Source organism: Ochotona curzoniae, unplaced genomic scaffold (assembly GCF_017591425.1).
Source record: "Ochotona curzoniae isolate NIBS_2020 unplaced genomic scaffold, NIBS_Ocur_1.0 scaffold_3208, whole genome shotgun sequence".
In the NCBI taxonomy this organism is placed as follows: domain Eukaryota; kingdom Metazoa; phylum Chordata; class Mammalia; order Lagomorpha; family Ochotonidae; genus Ochotona; species Ochotona curzoniae.
Window position 1 is genome coordinate 43,292,149 of NW_024467106.1, and position 19,923 is coordinate 43,312,071.

General features: G+C 37.2%; 1 protein-coding gene across 2 annotated transcripts in view; it reads right to left on the reverse strand.

Annotated features, from left to right (window-relative positions):
- ADAMTSL1 (ADAMTS like 1) overlaps positions 1-19,923 on the reverse strand; it is a 385,347-nt gene that overhangs the window by 187,127 nt on the left and 178,297 nt on the right. Inside the window, exons 10-13 of one of the 2 annotated variants that reach the window (XM_041004529.1) lie at positions 12,033-12,083; positions 7,083-7,287; positions 5,729-5,876; positions 3,672-3,756 (exon numbers count right to left, since the gene is read on the reverse strand). In XM_041004529.1, the coding sequence (XP_040860463.1) occupies positions 3,672-3,756; positions 5,729-5,876; positions 7,083-7,287; positions 12,033-12,083 (489 nt within the window). The remainder of the gene's footprint in view (positions 1-3,671; positions 3,757-5,728; positions 5,877-7,082; positions 7,288-12,032; positions 12,084-19,923) is intronic. The other variant, XM_041004530.1, reaches the window with a different exon arrangement.

A 19,923-nucleotide genomic window follows, 5' to 3' on the forward strand; every position in this document is an offset into this window, starting at 1 on the left:
ACCCACATGTGTTAGCTGTAGCCAAAGAAAGAGATAATTACTCTGGGCCACTGTTGCTGCCTCACTGTAGTAGCTCAGAAGTGACAGCCACAGCTTCTAAACATGTCCATTTAATTGAAGCAATGTGAGTCTCTTTGGTGGTGGAAGGAATGACTTGTTGACAGTATGTCATTTTTTTCATTATACTTTGGAGAGTAATTATAGGTTGCTGCATACATTTAGAAATTGGTCTATGTGGTTTTTAAAGATGAAATTAAGACCATGCAAAATCATGTTTTTAAAATTCAGGATCAATAAAAACAAGAAAATAATGTGACACTTAGGACTGTTCCTAAGGCTAGGGCACAAAACATGTAAAGTGCATTAAAATGTGGAAACCATATACCTTTCATTACATTATGCTACAGCTGTCATTTATTTAATTTTTGTATAAAAGTAGTTGTTATTCTGAGCATAACAGTATACATTTCCTTTACCCTGCACCAGCAATCCAATTACAATCCACTTCGATTCAGATTAATCATGCCAAGATGGCAATTCCATTACACTAAGTAAAATTTAATAGTAAAATATATGACTGCAGTTTCTACAGCTGAAACTATGCCTTTAACTACTTCAGGGACTTTATTAAGATTAAAGTTAAACACAAAGCATCTTAATCAGAGTATTAGTGGAAAACACCCATTACAAAATACACTTATATATTGCTTCTGCAGAAGCATTAAATTCCACTTATTTGAGAAAGATCTAATAGCAGGAAAGATGTTTAATTACAGCCATAAAATGTTTTTATTTTCAATTTTGTTATATTGTTTAACATAACTCTTAATACAATGTTAGAGATGGGATTATGCTTTAGACTTTGCAAGTAGAGAGTTCATTTAGGTAAAACAATGCACATCTGGTTTTAAACATTTAACTCAAGAATACACATAAGGAGTAACCAGGCCCAATTACACAGCATCTTTCTGTGTCTTAAATAGGACCTTAGTGGATTAAGGAGTTAATACCCCTCTAAAATGAACTGCTCACTTTCTCTGCAGCACCTAGAGCTCTGTCAAACTGGGTACTGGCAGGAGAGAGACAAAAATTTTCATTTTCACATATAGTCATTTACTGGGTACAGTGCCATCTTCAACCTTTGCTTTTTCTCCAAAATTCTGCAAATACTGGATGCTTTCTCTCAAAGAATTTTTAAAAAGGTGGTTGTAATAATTTTACAGTATAGAAAAAAATGAAAGTTTTGCTTAATTATATTTTTAAGTAAAAAATGCTAATATATGCCCCCTTTTTCTATGAAATAATTGACCTCATGCTATTCTTCATGAATAAGCTTGGTTATGTCAATGAAACTTGCTGTTGTTATTCAAAATACAAGCCAACATTTTGAATTATGCATACAAACTCTATTTTTCATTTATTAGTTAGGAAGAGAGAAAGACAGAGAAAGCTATCATTCCTTAGTTTATTCCGCAAATGCCTAAAATGGCAAGTACTGGCCTAGGCTGAAGCCAACAACCAGGAACTCAATCCAGGTCACACCAAATGAATGGCAGGAATCCAATGACTTGAGAGATCACTTCTGCCTGCTAGAGTGTGCACTGTCTGGAAGCAGAATTCAGGAGTTGAATTAAACACTGATACTCCATTATGGCTGCTCTGATATTCAGGTATGTTAACTAGCATATTAATCAGTAGGCTGAATGCCCACCCTACTTTTTTATTTCTTGTCAAATTTCCTTCTATATAGAGTTAGATTTAGGAACACAAACGGTTCTCGCAAATAATGTAAAATCTATATTTAAATAAGATGAATTTGAGAAAATTCTAAATTGTATTTGAATAGACTGATTACAATGTTCATTTAGATATCTAGATAAACTGCAGAGTGAATTTGTAAACCATTCTGTGTTGTGCATATTTTGCAGACACAGCAGGTCCTCACATTAAGTGTCTCTGCATGGAGGGTAGATATTGTCTCCTTTCGAGAATAGCATAGAATGTGATAGTTATGGTAAATGATTTAATCTAGAAAATCTTCAACCTGAGACATCTCTTTAAGTACAGATTGAATTTTTTCATAAAATGTGTTTTGTTATTTGTACAATGGTGCTGTAGATATACCTATTAGTGTTTTCTTTTGGAATCAACAGACATTTATCAATCAATCAATCAATCAATCTGTCGGCTTATGTCTTTTTCCTTGTTTCTTTGTGGGAAGTATCTGTGGAATCTGTAACTATTGGTCTTACACATTTCATGGTCTCAATCAAAAGGAACAGGCATGAAACTTTGAGCAACTGGTACAAAAAAAAAGGTTGAAGGACAATGAAATTTAAAAAGTATGCTTATTCTGGTGCAATAATTTTAAAAATCCATGTGTTCTCTTTTCATAATACGTATTTCCCATGAACTTTTTGAAGACTCTGTAATTTCAAAGCTGAAGTAGAAAGGAGTGTAAACACTTCTTAGAGGTTTTCATATCAAACCTGTTGTGTATCATCAGATACCAAGAGGGCTTTCTCACTTTTGGCCCTTTACCAAGAGAATGGGTGTGTCAGCTTTTGAAAAGAGAGGCTCTGGGTCCCCACCCTCTCTCGTGATGATCATTAGGATCACTCCAGAAACCCCTCAAAACAAATGAATAAACATACAAACAAACAAAAACCCTAGAATAGACAGACAACAACAAGGAAAGCTTAGAATCAGACAGGAAATGGCCAGTGGGGATTCATTCATACCTCACTAGGTGGGACACAAAGATTAGTTACGCCTCATTGGGGCATTGGGGATTTCTCTGCACCCCCCTCATAAAAAAAAGTTCTGTACCTAAACTGATGACACATGTCTTGCTAGAGTTATAAGCCAGTTCAGACCATCCGAAAAACAACCAAGTTCAGCAAAATCATGCTTCAACACTATAAACAGCTAAATAATAAAATGAAAATAGACATGAGACAGCTGACTAGTAATCTATAGCCATTTTGAGGTGTATAGAATCCGGTTGTATATAAACCAAAATTGAAATGTCTATAAAGAAGTCACAGGATGTAGTTAAGAACCTGCATTTACCTATTAACATTTTGGTTAATCAATACCATGTCAACTAATGCCATAATGTTGTAAATTGTTGTTGATGTTATGTTGGGACTTTTAATTGATTGGGATGATACTTTGCTGGCTTTACCTTCAGACCAGAGATGGTCTCACCAAGAAATCGTTGAACTAACTAGGATAATAAGATGCTGGACTTTATGCTTGGTAAATACTTCCAGTGAAAGTACCTCAACTGAATTTGAACTGTGGTAATGCAGCAAGGTGGAGAAATCCACCATGGAGACAGGGTTCGGGGAACGGTGGGGGGAATCCCAGTGCCTATAACACTGTGTCACATAATGCAATGTAATTAATAAAAAAAAAGAGAGAGTAAACATTCACTTGTATTTCCCTACTTCAGACAAAACAGATAACTATGTAGAGCTCAATCATCAATTTTTGGCAAATACCTTCAAACGAATAAGTCTCCATCTAGAGAGCCAAACGTTTTCATTTTCCTTTTGGTAAGATGATTGCATTTAGTTCAGAACCCACAAACGCCAGAACCAGGGAGTTAAGGCTTTCTCTATCGAATTAGCTTCAAAAATGAAATAGTTTGTGCTTCTGAGACTTACGAGGGCTCTTCTGACACAGCAGCTCCTTCTTCTAGCTCTTGAGCTTGTTTGTACCATGGTAGCTTGGCCTCTACTGGAAGCTTCTCTGAGAATCAAGTGCACACATAAAAAACAGGGAGTTAGAACCAACCTGAGATTTCAGGGAAAGCCATCTTTCCGCCTCATCAATTCTTATTTACACTGCATGTAGCTGCAAGTGGTTAAGAAGTCTTTGGGTGGACTGCTGCCTCTGATGATGATAATGGCTTTATTAAGGAAATGGAACTGAATTTTTAAAAGACTTCATAACACAGTTCTCTGTATAAGCGCTTCTCCTCTTATGTTGTATGGCAGAGGAGACTGCTTTTGTATTATGGAAGTCAGAATTCCAATAGCAGTAGCTCAATATTCCAATGAAAGAAAATCAAAGTATTTCTATTTCCTACTTTAAAACTTGAGTGCTGTTTATTAAGCAAAACAAACACTAAGAAGACTATAGTTTTTCATACATTCTAAAAAGCTTTTTATTTTTTTTTGGTCCTTTTGGTTCAGTGTGATCTGTGTTAGGTTGTTGAAAACAAACTCTGCCCCTTTGACAGATTCAGGTATCCTTAGATATGATTCTTTTAACACCACCCAGAGGCCCACTGACAATCAGAATATGCATAATTTAGGGTCCATAACCTGTAATTTGACTAGTTTCACCTACTTATCCACTTTGAGCAAACAATTCAGAACAAGCTTTCCAAGTACTTCCTGGGGAAAAATTGTGGAGAAGAAGAAAAAGGGAGGTTTTAATGGCTGCTACAGATGTAAGTGCCAAGATTCCCATTCTGACATGTTTATTAGGGTCATTTATAGGCATATTTGCCTTTATAGCATGAGCCAGTGAAGTCCTATCACCACTTTATAACGCGTAATTGCAAAGATGAAAGAAATATGCTTATATATGCACACACCATAGGATTATCTGGTATTTTAATGATGTTTAGAGAGCCAGGCTCACTTTTTAGTTGCGAAAAAACAGATTTTGTTCTTGATTGTTAACTACAAACTGCTTTGCTTTGAAGCAGCTGGCTAAAGACAGGGCTAATAAGTAATTGGTTATATTCCGTTGGAGGTATCACTCTGGTTCTTTATATGCAACAATTGTTTACAGTAGAAAACAGCACAAAAGAAATGCAAAGCTGCCAAAGCCACAAAGATTTGCTAACATTTGAAGTGTAACAACGGGGTACCTACACGTACAGTATTTCATCTATCCCAAGTAAATGACTTCAGTCAATGCAACTACCTGAGAGTGAGAGCTACTTCTTTTGTATCCTTCGATGCAAATTGTTCATTTTGGCACTAACAGTAAGCTTACAAGAAAGCAACCTTTGGTCTGAATGGATCTTATCAGATGTACCTGGGACCACTTCCTTACACTGGAGGACACTGATGATGTCAGGAGTTAACTTTCACGAAGAACTTACTACATGTTTACTAGGTAAGCATCCAATTAGCGTTCTGTCTCATTTAACCCTCACATGGTTTCTGAGTTCACAGTCTCTGAAGCAGACATTGTTATTAACCCAGTTTATAGATGGGGACGCAGCCTTAGAGATAAAATTGTAGAAAAGATGACTTCTAAAGCATTGTCATTTGGATTCTGTCTATAAAAAGAACATTTTCTGTTTCATTGGATTGAAGAATGTGACTTCTTTGTTTCAATCTTAGCAAAGTAGACACATTTGGGTATATTCTCTCGTTTTCAATAGTAAGAAATGTTTACAGTAACATATAATCTCTCCTTAAGTGGAAATATCTAGTATTTTTAGCAATAATCTCCAAATATTGGTGTGAGCTGGGAGATAAGTATATAGATAGATTTCCATATTAATATAGAGACTTCTGTAATTAATGAAAGTTTATAATCAGTCATTTGGAGTTTTGTTTATAAATAATCAAGTCCATTTAGTATAGTCTAATTTACAAGGAATCTTTCCCTAAAACACTTGGGATAATTAAAATACATTCCAGGGAATTAAAAACAGCATCAGAATACACATAGTAAGCAAGAGCAACTGCCAAGTTACCTTTGGGCTTGTAGCAGGGAGTGGGTATGATGCATTCCTCCTTTATGTGGGGCTTTGCTTTGGGACTGCAGCCTCCTGTGTGCATCCCTCGATGGTCAATGCAGAGGACCACACGATACCTGAGGCCCTGACCACATGTAACTGTGCACTGAAAAGACATTGCAAGGAAAGGAGACTCATAGACAAAGCCTTGTATACTGCTGTTGCTTCCCATCTCCCAGCTTTCATAATTTAGGGCTCCCTTTCATATGAGGACTCCAGGTGGATTTGTATCACTTATCAGTCATAGGGTCTTTATTTCACTGGGCTAGTGAGGAGAAGCTGGCTGAAAACTCGATCATTTTCAGTTTATTAGCTTTGGATTAACCAGTTAGCAATCCCGAAGCATCAACTTCATGCAATGTTTCAAACCAAGCACAAATAAATTGTAATCAATGCTACTTTATTTTTTATTTAGTTTCTTTGCTAGTGAATGCAATAAAAAATATGGAAAAGCTAGCTTCAACGTAGGTATTCAAGGATTATAAACTGCCATCACAGCTAATTATACTGTGGCATGGAATTACATTGCGACAATTGTACTGAAATGGAAAATGAACTTATAGGAGCACTTTCAGTGTCCATATGGAGATAACAAGTCCAATGGCACACATGTCTGCTAGCATGTCTAGGTACAGAGAAGCACCATGGATGACGTACTGCTACAAAATCCCAAGGTTCAGAGTCTAGTTATTTCCATGTAAGAAGTCACATGTCTTTCCAGCTCCTTTGCTGTTTCCCCCCCTTTTTTTTTAGCAGCCAGGAAACCCAAAATAACATTCTATGTTTAATCACAGCAGGTTTCCTAATATCTGTAATTTCTTTGTTTTAACTATCCTATTTTATCTCAATTTTAAATATTATGCTTTTCATTTCTTTCCCCCCTCCCCACCATCATTCCCAATAAATAACATATTTAGTTTTAATTTTCATTCACTGAGACCTCTTTTGGATATTAGAATATACATAGAAAATGAAAATAAATGTGTGGGCTACAGAGCTTTATCACTGAAGCCACTCGAACAGGGAACTCAGCCTCAATTGCTCTGGAAAGGCATCTGCTGCCCCAGGCCATTTAAGAGAACATTTTCTGAGGAGCAATAGAGGCAGTTTGGAGCAAGACTTTAAGGAAAACGATTATAGAGTTTGGCAATCCTGGTGTTGGGGCATCCCTATTCCATGAGCTCAGTGGTAGGTCTCTAGACACCTCCTGAGAAGAAGGGTGGAGTTGAGCTGGGTACTTGATGGGGCAATGACCATGAGAGGGAGGAGCGGACTTACTCTCCTAATGAACAAAGAAAGAAGGCACAGTTACCGGAGACCACTCCTGTGCCAGCCATTTAGGGCAGTCAAAAATGTTGCAGGGCTGCACGATGGGCATCTTAGGGGTGTACATGCATTTCCACTCTTCCACTGAAGTGACATGCCCCTGGATGTCCTCCTCCACACAGGAAACTGCCCGGCTCTGGATGCCCCCCCCACAGGAGGAGGAGCACGCGGTCCACGGGGTGGCCTCCCACCTACAGAAGCAAGGGGAGTCATCAGGGCAGACACGCACATGGCCACATCTCAGTGACCTGCCAGACCAATCCCAGTTCCCGTGCCTGGATGGAGAATCCTGTTCTCAGAGGCCGTGGTTCAAAGAACCAAAACCAATGAGCTTCTGAAATCCTAGGAGCAAGAGAAGAATTCCACGTTGGCAAAAGTGTTTTGTAAACCATGAAGCAAACCAGAGACGTTCAGAATTCAGTTTTTACAGCTACTCACAGATGTCTGTGCTGCCTTTAAGCTGCACAAAAGATGGCATTTCAGTGCACAGTCCTTCTTCCTATAGTGTCAAGGTATAGCTCTACCAAAACAGAAGCTGGACTACCAGTTAACGCTAGTAGCGTTTACCTGGCTGAACAGTTTCAATGGAATACTGTTACTTAACTTGAGGGTATCTTTTGCAGGAGAATATTGTAAGAAATCAAAGCAAACAAAAGACCTTTTCCCTTGCTCCTGCAATTGTTAGCTTTAAGACCAGAAATCTAAAGCTCCAGCACAGCTCTGGTATTCAAACTGTGCCATTATTCACTGGAGGTGAAACTGTTTAGATATGCTGGCAGTTTCTGCAGTAAAAGATCCCTGGAATTGCCAAGAGGCTTTGTTTTGTTTGTATGTCTTCCCTATCACCTTATTTTACTTCTTGATGTTATTTTTAGTTATACATATTTATAAGGTGTGATGTGATAATTTGATACACATATTCCAAGTTCAGTGATCAAATGGATTAGTTCACATTTCCATCTCATTAAACATTGATGGTTTTAAAATAAATAATAGTTGCAGTAACCATTTAAGAGGTACAGTGGAATAGTTCAACAGATGTATACAATGTGCACTGATCAAATCTTTTTTGACATTATAGTTGGAGGTTTGGAACTCTTATCTTCTTATTCATAAAATATGTAGTAAGTTATTTTGAGTTATAGTCATCCCACTGTCAGGGGTTTAATTTTGATAAAAACTGTGGGTTTCTGAATCTAGGTATAACAAAAGGTAGAAAGTAATATTTTCAACAGCATTTTAATTTTTTTTTTTTTTGGATTTTTTTCTTCAGAGCTCTATGCAGCTCTGAAGAACCTGGGACCCAGTGTGAAGGGAGATCTTTGTCTATTTCTTCTCATTCTCTTGCCCTAGAGAATGCAGAATTTCTAAAATTAGAAATACCAGAATTGCATACTCTGAGATTGTGTTCCTGGCATGGATTCTGCTGTTGATGATGACTTCTAAGGACCTCATGAAAGAGAAAATAATACTGAGTTGATTTACCTCAAGAGTTAAATTTTAAGGTAAAACTTAAAATATTACACAGGCATACCATGGAGACTTTAATTGTCCTGTAAGTAGAGTTTAATGTATACCATGTGAGCTTTTTACTCTTCTGTGTGAGCCAGAACCATGTGTGTTTTCCCAGTCACAATGAGTTGTTCTCCACATTTTCTCTGTACTGTACTGCTTTAGGGAACAGCAATTATCCAATCAGCTGCCAAGTGCAACTTCTTCCTACACATTTTCCCCAGGAGACATAGAAGAGAAAGATCACTGTGGGGAAACCAAGGCTGCCAGTCTAACACCAGGAGTCCTTCTGACCCTTTCAGCAGGGTTTCTTTATCAAGAGATTCTCTCCTAAAAGGATGAGATCAGTTCTCATTTGTCTCCATGGAAATTTCTGAAATGACTTCTGAAGGTGGATGTCAGGCCTGGTGCGGACTGAAATGGGACTGAATTTATTAAGTATTCAGTCTCAATGGCTTACCTCTGACAACCAAATGAAAATACACTTTTGAATGTACATTTCATCTCTTTGAATATGAACATGCCGTATTTCTAAAATGGTACTAAAAAGACCCCAAAGCTGAACCCTCTAAAGGGAGAGTGATTAATTTCTGTCTTTTAAAAAAATGATTTATTTGTTTTTATCACAAAGTCAGATATACAGAGAGGAGGAGAGACAGGGAGGAAGATCTTCCGTCTGATGCTGCACTCCCCAAGTGACCCCCAACAGCTGGTGCTGCGCCAATCTGAAGCCAGGAGCCAGAAACTTCCACCAGGTCTCCCAGGTGGGTGCAGGATCCCAAGGCTTTGGACCATCCTCCACTGCTTTCCCAGGCCACAAGCAGGGAGCTGGATGGGAAGTGGGGCTACTGGGATTAGAACTGGCACCCATATGGGGTCCCGGCGCTTTCAAGGCAAGGCCATTAGCGACTAGACCACTGGTGCCAAGCCCTTAATTTCTGTCTTAACACTTGGATGTGACCCAAGTGTAATTTCACAGATAGTAGTAAGTATCCTTTTTAATGTCAGTGTTCATAGAAAGAAAAATGAGGATAATATTGTTCTCTTATAGCATGTTTTCATCCCGCTACAGTCCTATACATTAAAAATCCTGATCAGTCCTCATAACAATAGGGTTACATGGAATTTCAGAGCAAAACATGTTTAAGTGTTTTAAAATATAGAAAAATCTAAGAATATCAGTCAGGAGATCTTAAGACAGTGACCAGGTTAATGATTGGAATTAAAAAAAAAAGACATGTATAAGAATGCTCTCCTGGAAGAACATTAAATGAATTAATAAATCATACAGCTTATCTTTTTTGGCTTTTAGTTGGTGAAATTCTTAAAATTAAGAAAGATGTAGGAAAATGGCATGCATTGATTAGGAGTAAAGGCAATTCACCAGGCTATATTTCTATGTGCAGAAATACATTACAGGTAAAGACTAAGCAGGAAAGAACAAACATATGTGAATCATGTCTTTATTTGCATGGTTGGTCTTAAGTAGATTTAAGTAATTCAACTGATAAAGCCTTGGCCCTGCTCAATGTGTAGTTGTCATTGAAGAATCCCATTTGAGCCTAATTTTTCTGATGAAGACTCATTTATAGAAACAGGTTCCATTTATGAAGACATTCTCAATCAAGTGGATTATCTATCATCAGTACTACTCTAGGAGCAGAAGTGCAAGTAAAAAATGCAGTCAGTATTTGCAATTTTCCCTTTCATTGTGATACATGGATATGCCAAATGTGTATCCAATATGGTTCAAACTAACAGCAGGGAGAATCACTTCAATACCCAACTGGGCACCGGCCATGTGGAGAAAGTTCCAATCCTTAAAGTATCAGGTTGAGCCTTGGGTAGGCATTAGCTGTGCCAGAGAAATAAAAACAAGAGAACTTAGGGCTATGACTAGTGGAAGAAAAACATACAGTTGGTGTTGCTCACTTCTGCTTATCTTGATGTTGGATGGCTTTCCACCAAACAGATTTTCGTGTCTTATAGATAGTTATTTTACAGATACAGAAACTGAAATCAAATGAACTCTTGGTATCGTTAAATTATCTTTTGAATATTTTTTTCAAATTTTTTTCAGATTTCTGTATCAAGACAGCAAAATGATATACCAGGCATATGCTATATTTGTTATTATCTTTATCAGTATACTCATAGGAAAGGAGAGAGCTGATAAATGAGGAAGCCACTAAATTAACCTATAACAACTATAACTGGCATAGATAAAACTCCCCTTTCCAGTTATTGCTATTAGATATGAAAAGTAAGTTATCTGCAAGTCACTATAAATATTTAGAGGTTGGGTACTCATGTGTGTGAATATATAAATATGAACATGAATGTGTATTGTATATATATTTCTAACATCTCCACAGTGTGTAAGGATTATAGTTAAGAAAGGAAAAGTTGGACCAGATAACTCAATAGACCTGTATTTTGACTCAAACTCATTAGATATTCAGAGATTTTAGATTTTTGCTTTATTTTACAGTTCAAAATAAAAATAGTGTCTGGGTTTGATTTAATCTGGGACTGAGGAAGCTACTATGAATTATTTCAACTATTTATGATCTGATCTAAAGCACTGATTCTAAATAACAGCTGATCCAATGAGGGCCCAAGAAGCTAACAAAATAGAGCATCTATTTCAACTCCATTCTTCTATCTGCTATCTGTGCAGCTATTTCACATATTCTTATAGTATGTATGAGCATAATGTATTCTTCATTTATCTACTTTTCTTATGAATATATTATGAATTGACCAGCTATTTTACAAGTTCTTGATTCACTTTCATCTTTTTTTCTAGTTTTAAAAAATACTGAATTTTATGAAATTATGCAGCATATTGAATTTATGTTTTCTTTTAGGAAAATAAATTGCCCCAAATATTTGAACAGTAAAGATCTAAAACCAATCACCATTTTAAAGCTTAATTATAATTTCTTTGCAATAATAAGGAGATAAAATACCTATGCCAGGGAATACCACATCTGGAATTCCACCTCCATGGTAGAGCAATAATACATTAAGCAGTGTTTGTTTAACAGCAATAGAGCTTTAATGACTGTGATCCTGTTGCAGAGGAAACACAGAAAAGGACAAAGCGAGTGAAAGAAAGACATAACACAAACCCGTACACTGTCTCTAATCAGAATTGTATCCACGCTAATGTAACAGGACTTATCTTAAATGGTTTTTGAATGGCAAGCTTACAGTCTGAGCAGGCCAGTGTTATTCAAAAGCAGAGCTCAAGATGAATTGCAAAATACATCATCTACTATTTTACTGTTATAGAAAAACACAGACTCTCCATATATGTATATATATATATGGGTGTGTTTATATATATACATATATATGTATATATAAAAGCAGCAGACTGATTTGCTAATTCTAACATCAGGACAATTGATTTACGTACCGAGGAAGGGGGTGGTAGAGGTCATAAGGCATGATCTGCTTGTATCCGTCACTGTTAGGAACAACAATGCCAACCCTCTGAGTAGAAGGTACACACAATAAAATAAACACTAAATGATTACATTATACAATTCTTTACACAATTGCAAAATGACATTAACAAATTATCTCTGAAAAACAACACTCACTACAACAGTTCAGTATCTACAGGCTAGCTAGCATACTTTTAGGATGGGGCAGTTCTTTGAAAAAGGGCACCATTTATTACAATTAGTCCTGGCAGGAAATACCTCTGAAAAGGATGGTGGCAGGAAAACTTAGCACCTCATCATTAACTGTGACACGATAAGCTTGTAAATGTTCTTTAATCCCTCAAATTATACATCCTATGAGGTCATTATCATCATCATCATTATGAATGCTACTTCCAGATGCTCACTGAGCAATTGCAGTTGCTGTCTCACTTTTGATGAGATAGAGAGAGAGAGAGAGAGAGAGAGAGAGAGAGAGAGAGAGAGAGAGAGCTCTTTAGGCACCAGAATGTGTTCTTTGGTACTGACAGTACTATGCAGCATGCATTAGCAAATTGGGTTCTTCCCTTGGCAGGTCTAAAGATGCTATCAATGCCTGGAAAACTACCATTTGGGTGTTTTACAAAAGGAGGAGGATTACTAATCCTAGTAGACAGCTATTAGTAAAAGGAAATGGTCCAACTAAAGTGGTGAAAATTTTCTATGAATGGGTTTTAGTAGTTACAGAATGTTAAAGAGTGTTAAGTGCTAGTAGGGTGGTAGTCATGATGTGGAAAACTTGTGAAGTATAGACAGTGAAGAAGCTACCAGATTCATAGGAAATGCTACCAGAAGTTCTCTCTGAAGCTCCCAGAGGTATTTACTGAAATCGCATTAATTTTGCTACAATTTTAACTAAAGCCTTCCATTGGTAAGCCTGGGTCTTTGCCAAGTGCTGGTTTCCTGGGTTGTAGAGGATTTATGGCTTAGGTATTTCAGAGTTGGAGTTACTGCAACAGACCCTCCATCAAGAGTAGTGGACAGAGAAACTGACATGATGGGCCAGGGCATGGGCAGAAACTGCCTCTTTCGTAACTGACAAATGATAGAAAACCCCTGTTGAGAGTGCTAATGGAACCTCTGTATTCTATGAATAAATATTCATTGTACCAACCAGTCCACGTAAATATGTTTATACTTAAATAAACTAAGACTTTAATTTTGACTTCAGCTGATGACATGAGATGACATAATATTTGTTCTTTTTGTGTGACTAGCAAACCGAAGCATTTGGGGGGAAAGGTGAGCTGGGTGTGCTGTTGTTCATCAGAAAGATGAAAATGTTCCTGATGAGATCATGGGAGATGCAGAGCAGAGTGGGAGTGAGAGTCAGATCTGTGGAGTTCTTGAAGAGATCATTGAAAGGCAAGGATACACAGGGAAGATGACATTTGTTTGAAAGAAATTGGAAAACAAAATTACGTAGATATCTAGTTTTAGGAAGCAAAATCACCAGGGTCTGGATTTTACGTCATTAAATTCTGTTTGACTAAATGTTTTCACACTCATTAGTGTGAGGAAATTTTCATGGGGTGTATGTGTGTCTGTATTACTCCTAAGTAACATGCAGTTTATGTAATTGCATGCTGCTTATTGGGGTGCCCTGAAACCCCATAGATCTTTAACACAAGAATTATATAAATATTACATTAAACTTTTCTGTGTTAAACTTTCTAGCTTTCCTACTTTCTCTGACAGACAAGAAATTGGATGAAAGCCTAATCCTGCATTTTGTTAGACTCATGTGATCTCATTCCAATAATTTTACATTTAGTAATTAAGGAACCTTTCTTTCTAACATGACTATTTTGTAAAGACTGCCAACTTTTCCAATGTTCTGTTAATAACTTTGGACATACACTGTTGTATAATGGTAGTAAATTAAGAAGTAAATCAAATTGACTTTGAAGTTGTGTCTTGCCTGGCCTATTATTTTCATTAATGTCTATATCAATTTCTAAATGCAAAAATGTATAGCATTGCCTCTCTTCTGGAAAAAATTAGAGTTATAATTTGTTATCTTCAATATTAGAACGAGCTGTTGCAGATCTCTGTCAGTTGATTTATCTGCTGATGACATTTAAAACCAGGATAATAACTTTGATGGAGACATGTGAATCTGAAGCAAGGGAACAAAAGCAAATGTATAGAATTTAAAATGTTGGGCTTTGCTTTGGACTGATGTAGCCATTATGAAAAATCTTTAAACCTGCATTAGGGAAACTATACCTATATTTGTCTTGCTATGGCATGGATTGTGGTGAAGACTCATAACATGGCTCTATGGCACCTGTAAAAACAGAAGCATATCAAAACAGTGGTGCTCTGTCCAGTTCTGTTAATGTATACTCGTGTGTGCATGGGTTCAGCTCTCTCTCGGGGCTCAGGGGACTAACCTTTCACTACACTACAAAGAGGAAGCTAGTCTTGCCCAAACTTGACTTCCTTTTTCTTATTTTAAAGATGCCTTGTTTTTTCTTGGGCAAAGTATACATCATGAAAAAGATGACATAAAAGAATGCGATTTAGTTCTCCCCATGTTTATGTCTGGCTTTGGGTGTGCATGTGTGCATACATGAACTCAGACATATGTCTGAATGTGTAGGAAACAGTAAAACAGAAAAAAATGATTTTTAAAAATGGTCACATAGACACAAGATGCAGTTGGTTTTACAGTAAAACTACTCATTCTGCATTGTCTTAACAATTCTGACCACCTCTCTACTTCTTATGGCTGGCAGTGACATGATCTAAAAACCCTATTGCTTTAGCAGTTGTGGTGGTAAGAACAGTAGGTAAGGATGAGATGATGATGCTGGCGTAATCAAATGGAAGCAGAAGTGGCATGCTAACTCATCCTCTCAAACTACATGGCTATTTTTTCGGCTTACTTTTGAAAATTAATTGCTTTATAACATATAATCATAACATTAATTTAACTCTTTATTCACAGAGTTGGGTATTAATTCCAATAGCATTGTTCTCACACATACATATATGGTAAAAAATATATATACACATATAAAAATAAACATATATTTATATTTCATATTGCATATAATATAAATAAACAGATATATTTGACTGCTTTTTATGATACAGCTCCATAGGCTCTAGGATTTCCTTTCCCCCTCCCAATTCCTCTCCTCGTACTGATTTCCCCTTAAGTATTACAAATAAACAGTCGTAAGTCCATCATGCCACAATTTAAGTGTCAACCTACATGTCTTAGCAAATTGTCTGATGATGATAATGCTTTGTGTATAGCAGGTACACATACTGAAATATTGTGTAACACAAAAACATGAAGCTTTCTGAACCATTTTTAATGACAGAAAAATGCTCAGCCATAATTTATCGACTAAAAAAAATAAGTACAAAATAGAATGTAAAATCTACGATACTAAAATTTGTGTTCACATATATATACAATCGTTTTCATGAAGTTTGTATACATGTATGCATGTTCATAAGTGTTCACATGTATGTGCAAGAACATATGGGTGCATATCTATGTGGTTACAAATATATGTTATAAATATTTCTAACAACTAGGTTAGTTTCTAGTGTTTAGATTATGGAGTTTTTGGTTTTCCTTTTTATTTTCCTGTTTTCCAACTGTTTTTATAATGTATTTCCTTTTAGAAGTATAGCATTAGAATATCAACTATGGCAAAATTAAGAATCCGAGGAAGTATAAGACAGAAATATTTGAATTTACAACAACAATGGATGAAATGAGGCTATTTCATTGAGTCTGTGCAGAAATGATCTAAGGTGCTACTTTATTCTGACTTTACAAATCAAGCCAAGGCTCTTTGGTGGAATTTACATGGTGTGAGAAATCTCTCTTCTCCAGAAAAATCCCAATTTAACTAATTTATGGTTCCTTTTGTAGTGTAAATGAACCTAGGAGACCCCCTCCCTGGTTTCACTGGTCTGACTCAGTGCATTTCCCATGACCCATTGCTCTCTGAACCACAGACCCTCATTTCTGACTTCCTGACAACTGGCTGTACTCCAGGTTTATCAAGCTCAGTCTGTCCCAGACAATTCATTATCTTCCTTTGCCAATTATCTTCCTTTGCTGGACCATGATTACTGTCACTGTTCAGGGCACTGACATTCTTTCATCTGTGATCTGTGCTGTGGAACATTCTTGTTCTCTTAACCATGTTAAGAACTGGCACTCAGTTCTCCAGTCAGTATATCAACACTGGTACCATTTGCCAACGTGACTCTTCGTGACCCAAGTTTGGGTTCTTCACAACAGTCACCTAACAGATTTCTCTGTTTGCAAGTGTTGACTTCTTAATTAACCTACTCATTGCTGTCACAAGAATTGAAATTGTATATTCCAATGGGAAGCATCTAGGTCAGAGAAGGCATTTGGACTAGCAGTTCAAACCTTGGTTAGGATGCTCACATTCCACCAAAGAATGCCCAAGTTCAGCTGCTTCCTCTGGCTTCTGGCTCAAGTCTCCTGTCAGTGCGGATTCTCAGGAGGCAGTGCTCAAGTGATCACATTTCCACCACCATGAGGGAGACTTGGATTGTGTTCCCAGCTCTGTTATTAGCTCAGCCTCATCTGGTATAGATGTTTGAGGGAGTGAACCAGCAGATAGGTGACCTGTTTCTCTGCCTCACAGAAAAAAAAAAAAAGTTCTACCTCTGCTGTTTGTCTTTTTTTTTTTTCTTTTAATATCTACCCAGAAATTCTCTCTTTTGCAACAGTTTAGAACAAGGCAGGAGAGAGGTAATAAGATGTTGTAAGACACAGCACTTTCTTTCTCTTGAGTAGCGAATGGAGTGTGAAGGTCATGGCATACAAACAAAATGACCCAAGAAAGTAAGAGCTGCTCTTGTTGCTTTCTATGTAATCTTAAGGACCTCATACCTGGACTTTGAGTGGTCTTCTACATTCTGATGAGATCAGAATTTTTAGGATGAAGTGGAAATAGGTGCCCAGAAACCCATGCCACTGGAATTTATCTGACTTATCCCTTTCCAGTGGTTGTTGAGAGAACACAGAGCTGTTTCAAGCACAGCTTGAAAACCACTGAACTAAGATGATTATTTCAAAATTCCTCCTCTAATACTAAGTGCAATGTTTGAACCAGGTTCAAACCTCCACTCATGCAAATGGTTAAAGTCCAAAGTCATAAATTGATGGTGCTGAAATGGTACCAACTAATTATGATGTTTAGGAAGTGGCCAATTAAAGGCCCTTAGGCCATCGGGGCATGTGCATAATTCTTGTGGGAAGGCTGGTTAAACAGTGTAAGAGTTGGGCCCAGCTGCCCTGTTTGACTCCTGGCCCACAATGTGATCCTTCTGCATACATTCTTCCACTTCTTCTCCAGCCTCACTGGACACCTAACCTACGAAGCTGTCTAATTTGGATTGGCAATATCTGACATTAGGACCCAAATCAGTCTCATTCCTTTACCAGTAACTCATCAGGCATTTCGTTGTAGTAAGGAAAAGCTGACTAAGGGGCTGGGGTGGCATTCCTTAACATGTACAGAGGCATGAGCAAATGAGACAATGTTCTGTAAACAGACTCCAGTTTTTTAAAACCATAAGCACAGGCAAGTAACATTCATTTATCTTTACTGCACAAGAACCAGAAAAAAGGAGCTTGTCCAGATCAGAAAGCATTTTTTAAAGCACTGATTAATTCTCTGCTATAAAGCAATCTACCAATGAGCTTTAATATTTGGGTCACATGATAAAAAATCTTTTCACATATTTCCTGTGCTTAACATTCTTGATATAAATGAACATAATGTTGGACTATTTATTCCCTTGGCTCTCTTTATCTTTTCTTGCAGAAACAGATTTGACCATTGTTTGATCATTGTTACATATTCATTCATATCTAAAGAGGCTTGCTTAACATGGGTGTGTGCTTAATTCAAGCCTCCAAACTTTGCATCACTATGGTCAGCAGTTCTGGGATGACGGTGTGAGTGTAGGCTGTGGTAGAAGCAAATCTCACAAGTTGTGGAACAGTGATAACCATGGGATCAAGTGGTATGAGTGCTGCACTGGCAGTCAGGTTGTCTGCATTTATGTACAATAGAATAACCTTTGAAGCAGGAAATACTAAAATCCATATTCCTAGAGATGCTGGTGCTAAAATGAATTAATGGATATGAAAGCATTAAAGACTCCAAACAGAAGGGATGTTGGGAAAAGACCTTCACTGGTTTGGGCTCAGTGGAATAATGTCCCAGTGGAGTAAGTGGAACAATGGTCTCAGTGGCATAAGCTTTGTTGAATGCTTGGCACCTGGCTAACATTTTTACATGCATTATCTCAGTCAATCCTCACAATTTCTCTCTGTTAGGGATATTACATTCAATGTAGATGATGAAATTCTGACTTAAGAGAAGTTAGAGTGACTGAGTTATTAAAATACATGGCTGCAAAGTGATTGAGGTTACAAATAAGGATTAGGACAGTATTTGCTATATTGGATCATAGGCAAATTTTTTAAATTACACAAATAATTACACTTTAAGATGTAATAGTAAAGGTGATTTTACTATGTGTGAATAGCTGGCTTGGTGGAATAATGGAATTTTCCTTATAACTAGTTACAGTTGCTTATCTAATGATATGTAATTTTCTATCAGCTTGAGGAAAGCATGATCATGTATTCTGTAAAGCATGAGAAGTCTGATAAAAACTAATTAGAAATAAGGCATGAACACAGAAGCCTCTATAATTGGAACACATCTCACCATACCTTAGCTACTAAGTAGGTCAACCATTTTCTGACCCTTATACATTGTTTCCTTACTTGAGACATGCATGGCATAAATAGCATGTAAATTCAATGGCCATGTTTCACAGCTGACCAAGTAGGGCACATATACTTGTGCAGTGAACTTTCAGGAACTGCTGATTATCTTAATTTCTCATGATCATTCTATGTTAAAAGTCTGATAAATGTCATTTACGTTCAAGATGGTATTTCCCTAGTAACTGTGATCAGTGCTGTGAAAGCAGATAGAAAGCTGACTTTCAGGACTTGTACAGTTCCATCTTTTCCTTGTTGCAAAAGCTGATTTCTAGAGTTGAGGAGTTTCTCTGAGGTAACAAGGATATTATCATAACCATGATCTTAGTCGTAACAGCTGCAGCCACTAACATTTATAGAGTGCTTATCATGTGTCAGGCACTCCGCTAAGCTCTTTAAATGTATTACGCCATTTATTCCTCATGACAACTTTATGAGGTAAGTACTGTTATTATCCTCACTTCAGAGGATGAAAAAACTGCAACTTAGTGAGAATTAGCAATTTGCCAAAGGCTACTCAACTTGTAAGTGGCAGGGCCAGAATTCCAACCCAGGCTATTTTATACCAAAGCTCCCACGATAAACTACCAGGCTCCACTGCCATTGGGTGGCTGGTCACCATTTTAGCATGAGAATCTGGGCTTTATACTGCCTCTCTTATGCAAAGCATTTCCTTATAATTATTTAGGATTCAATTCTGAGACTTATTTTGTGCTTTACAATTTGGTCCTTGATCAGCTGTAGTTTATGCAATTTACTGTCTAACTAAAGCCAGACTTCCCTCCCATCATCACCCAACCCCCTATGTGAAGAAAGTCCACTTGAACTCAACAAGAACTGCTGTGTAGGGCATACAAGTTTGGGCATTTACTTAGGGCTGTGGCTTTGAATTCCTTTGGGAAGTGGGGTTTGGATATCATTTCAGTTAGGAACAGATTTGCTTGCTAATGATTGTGACCATGATAGTATGATGAGTGAGAGCTTTTTTCACTTGTCCAACCCTTGCCAATTTA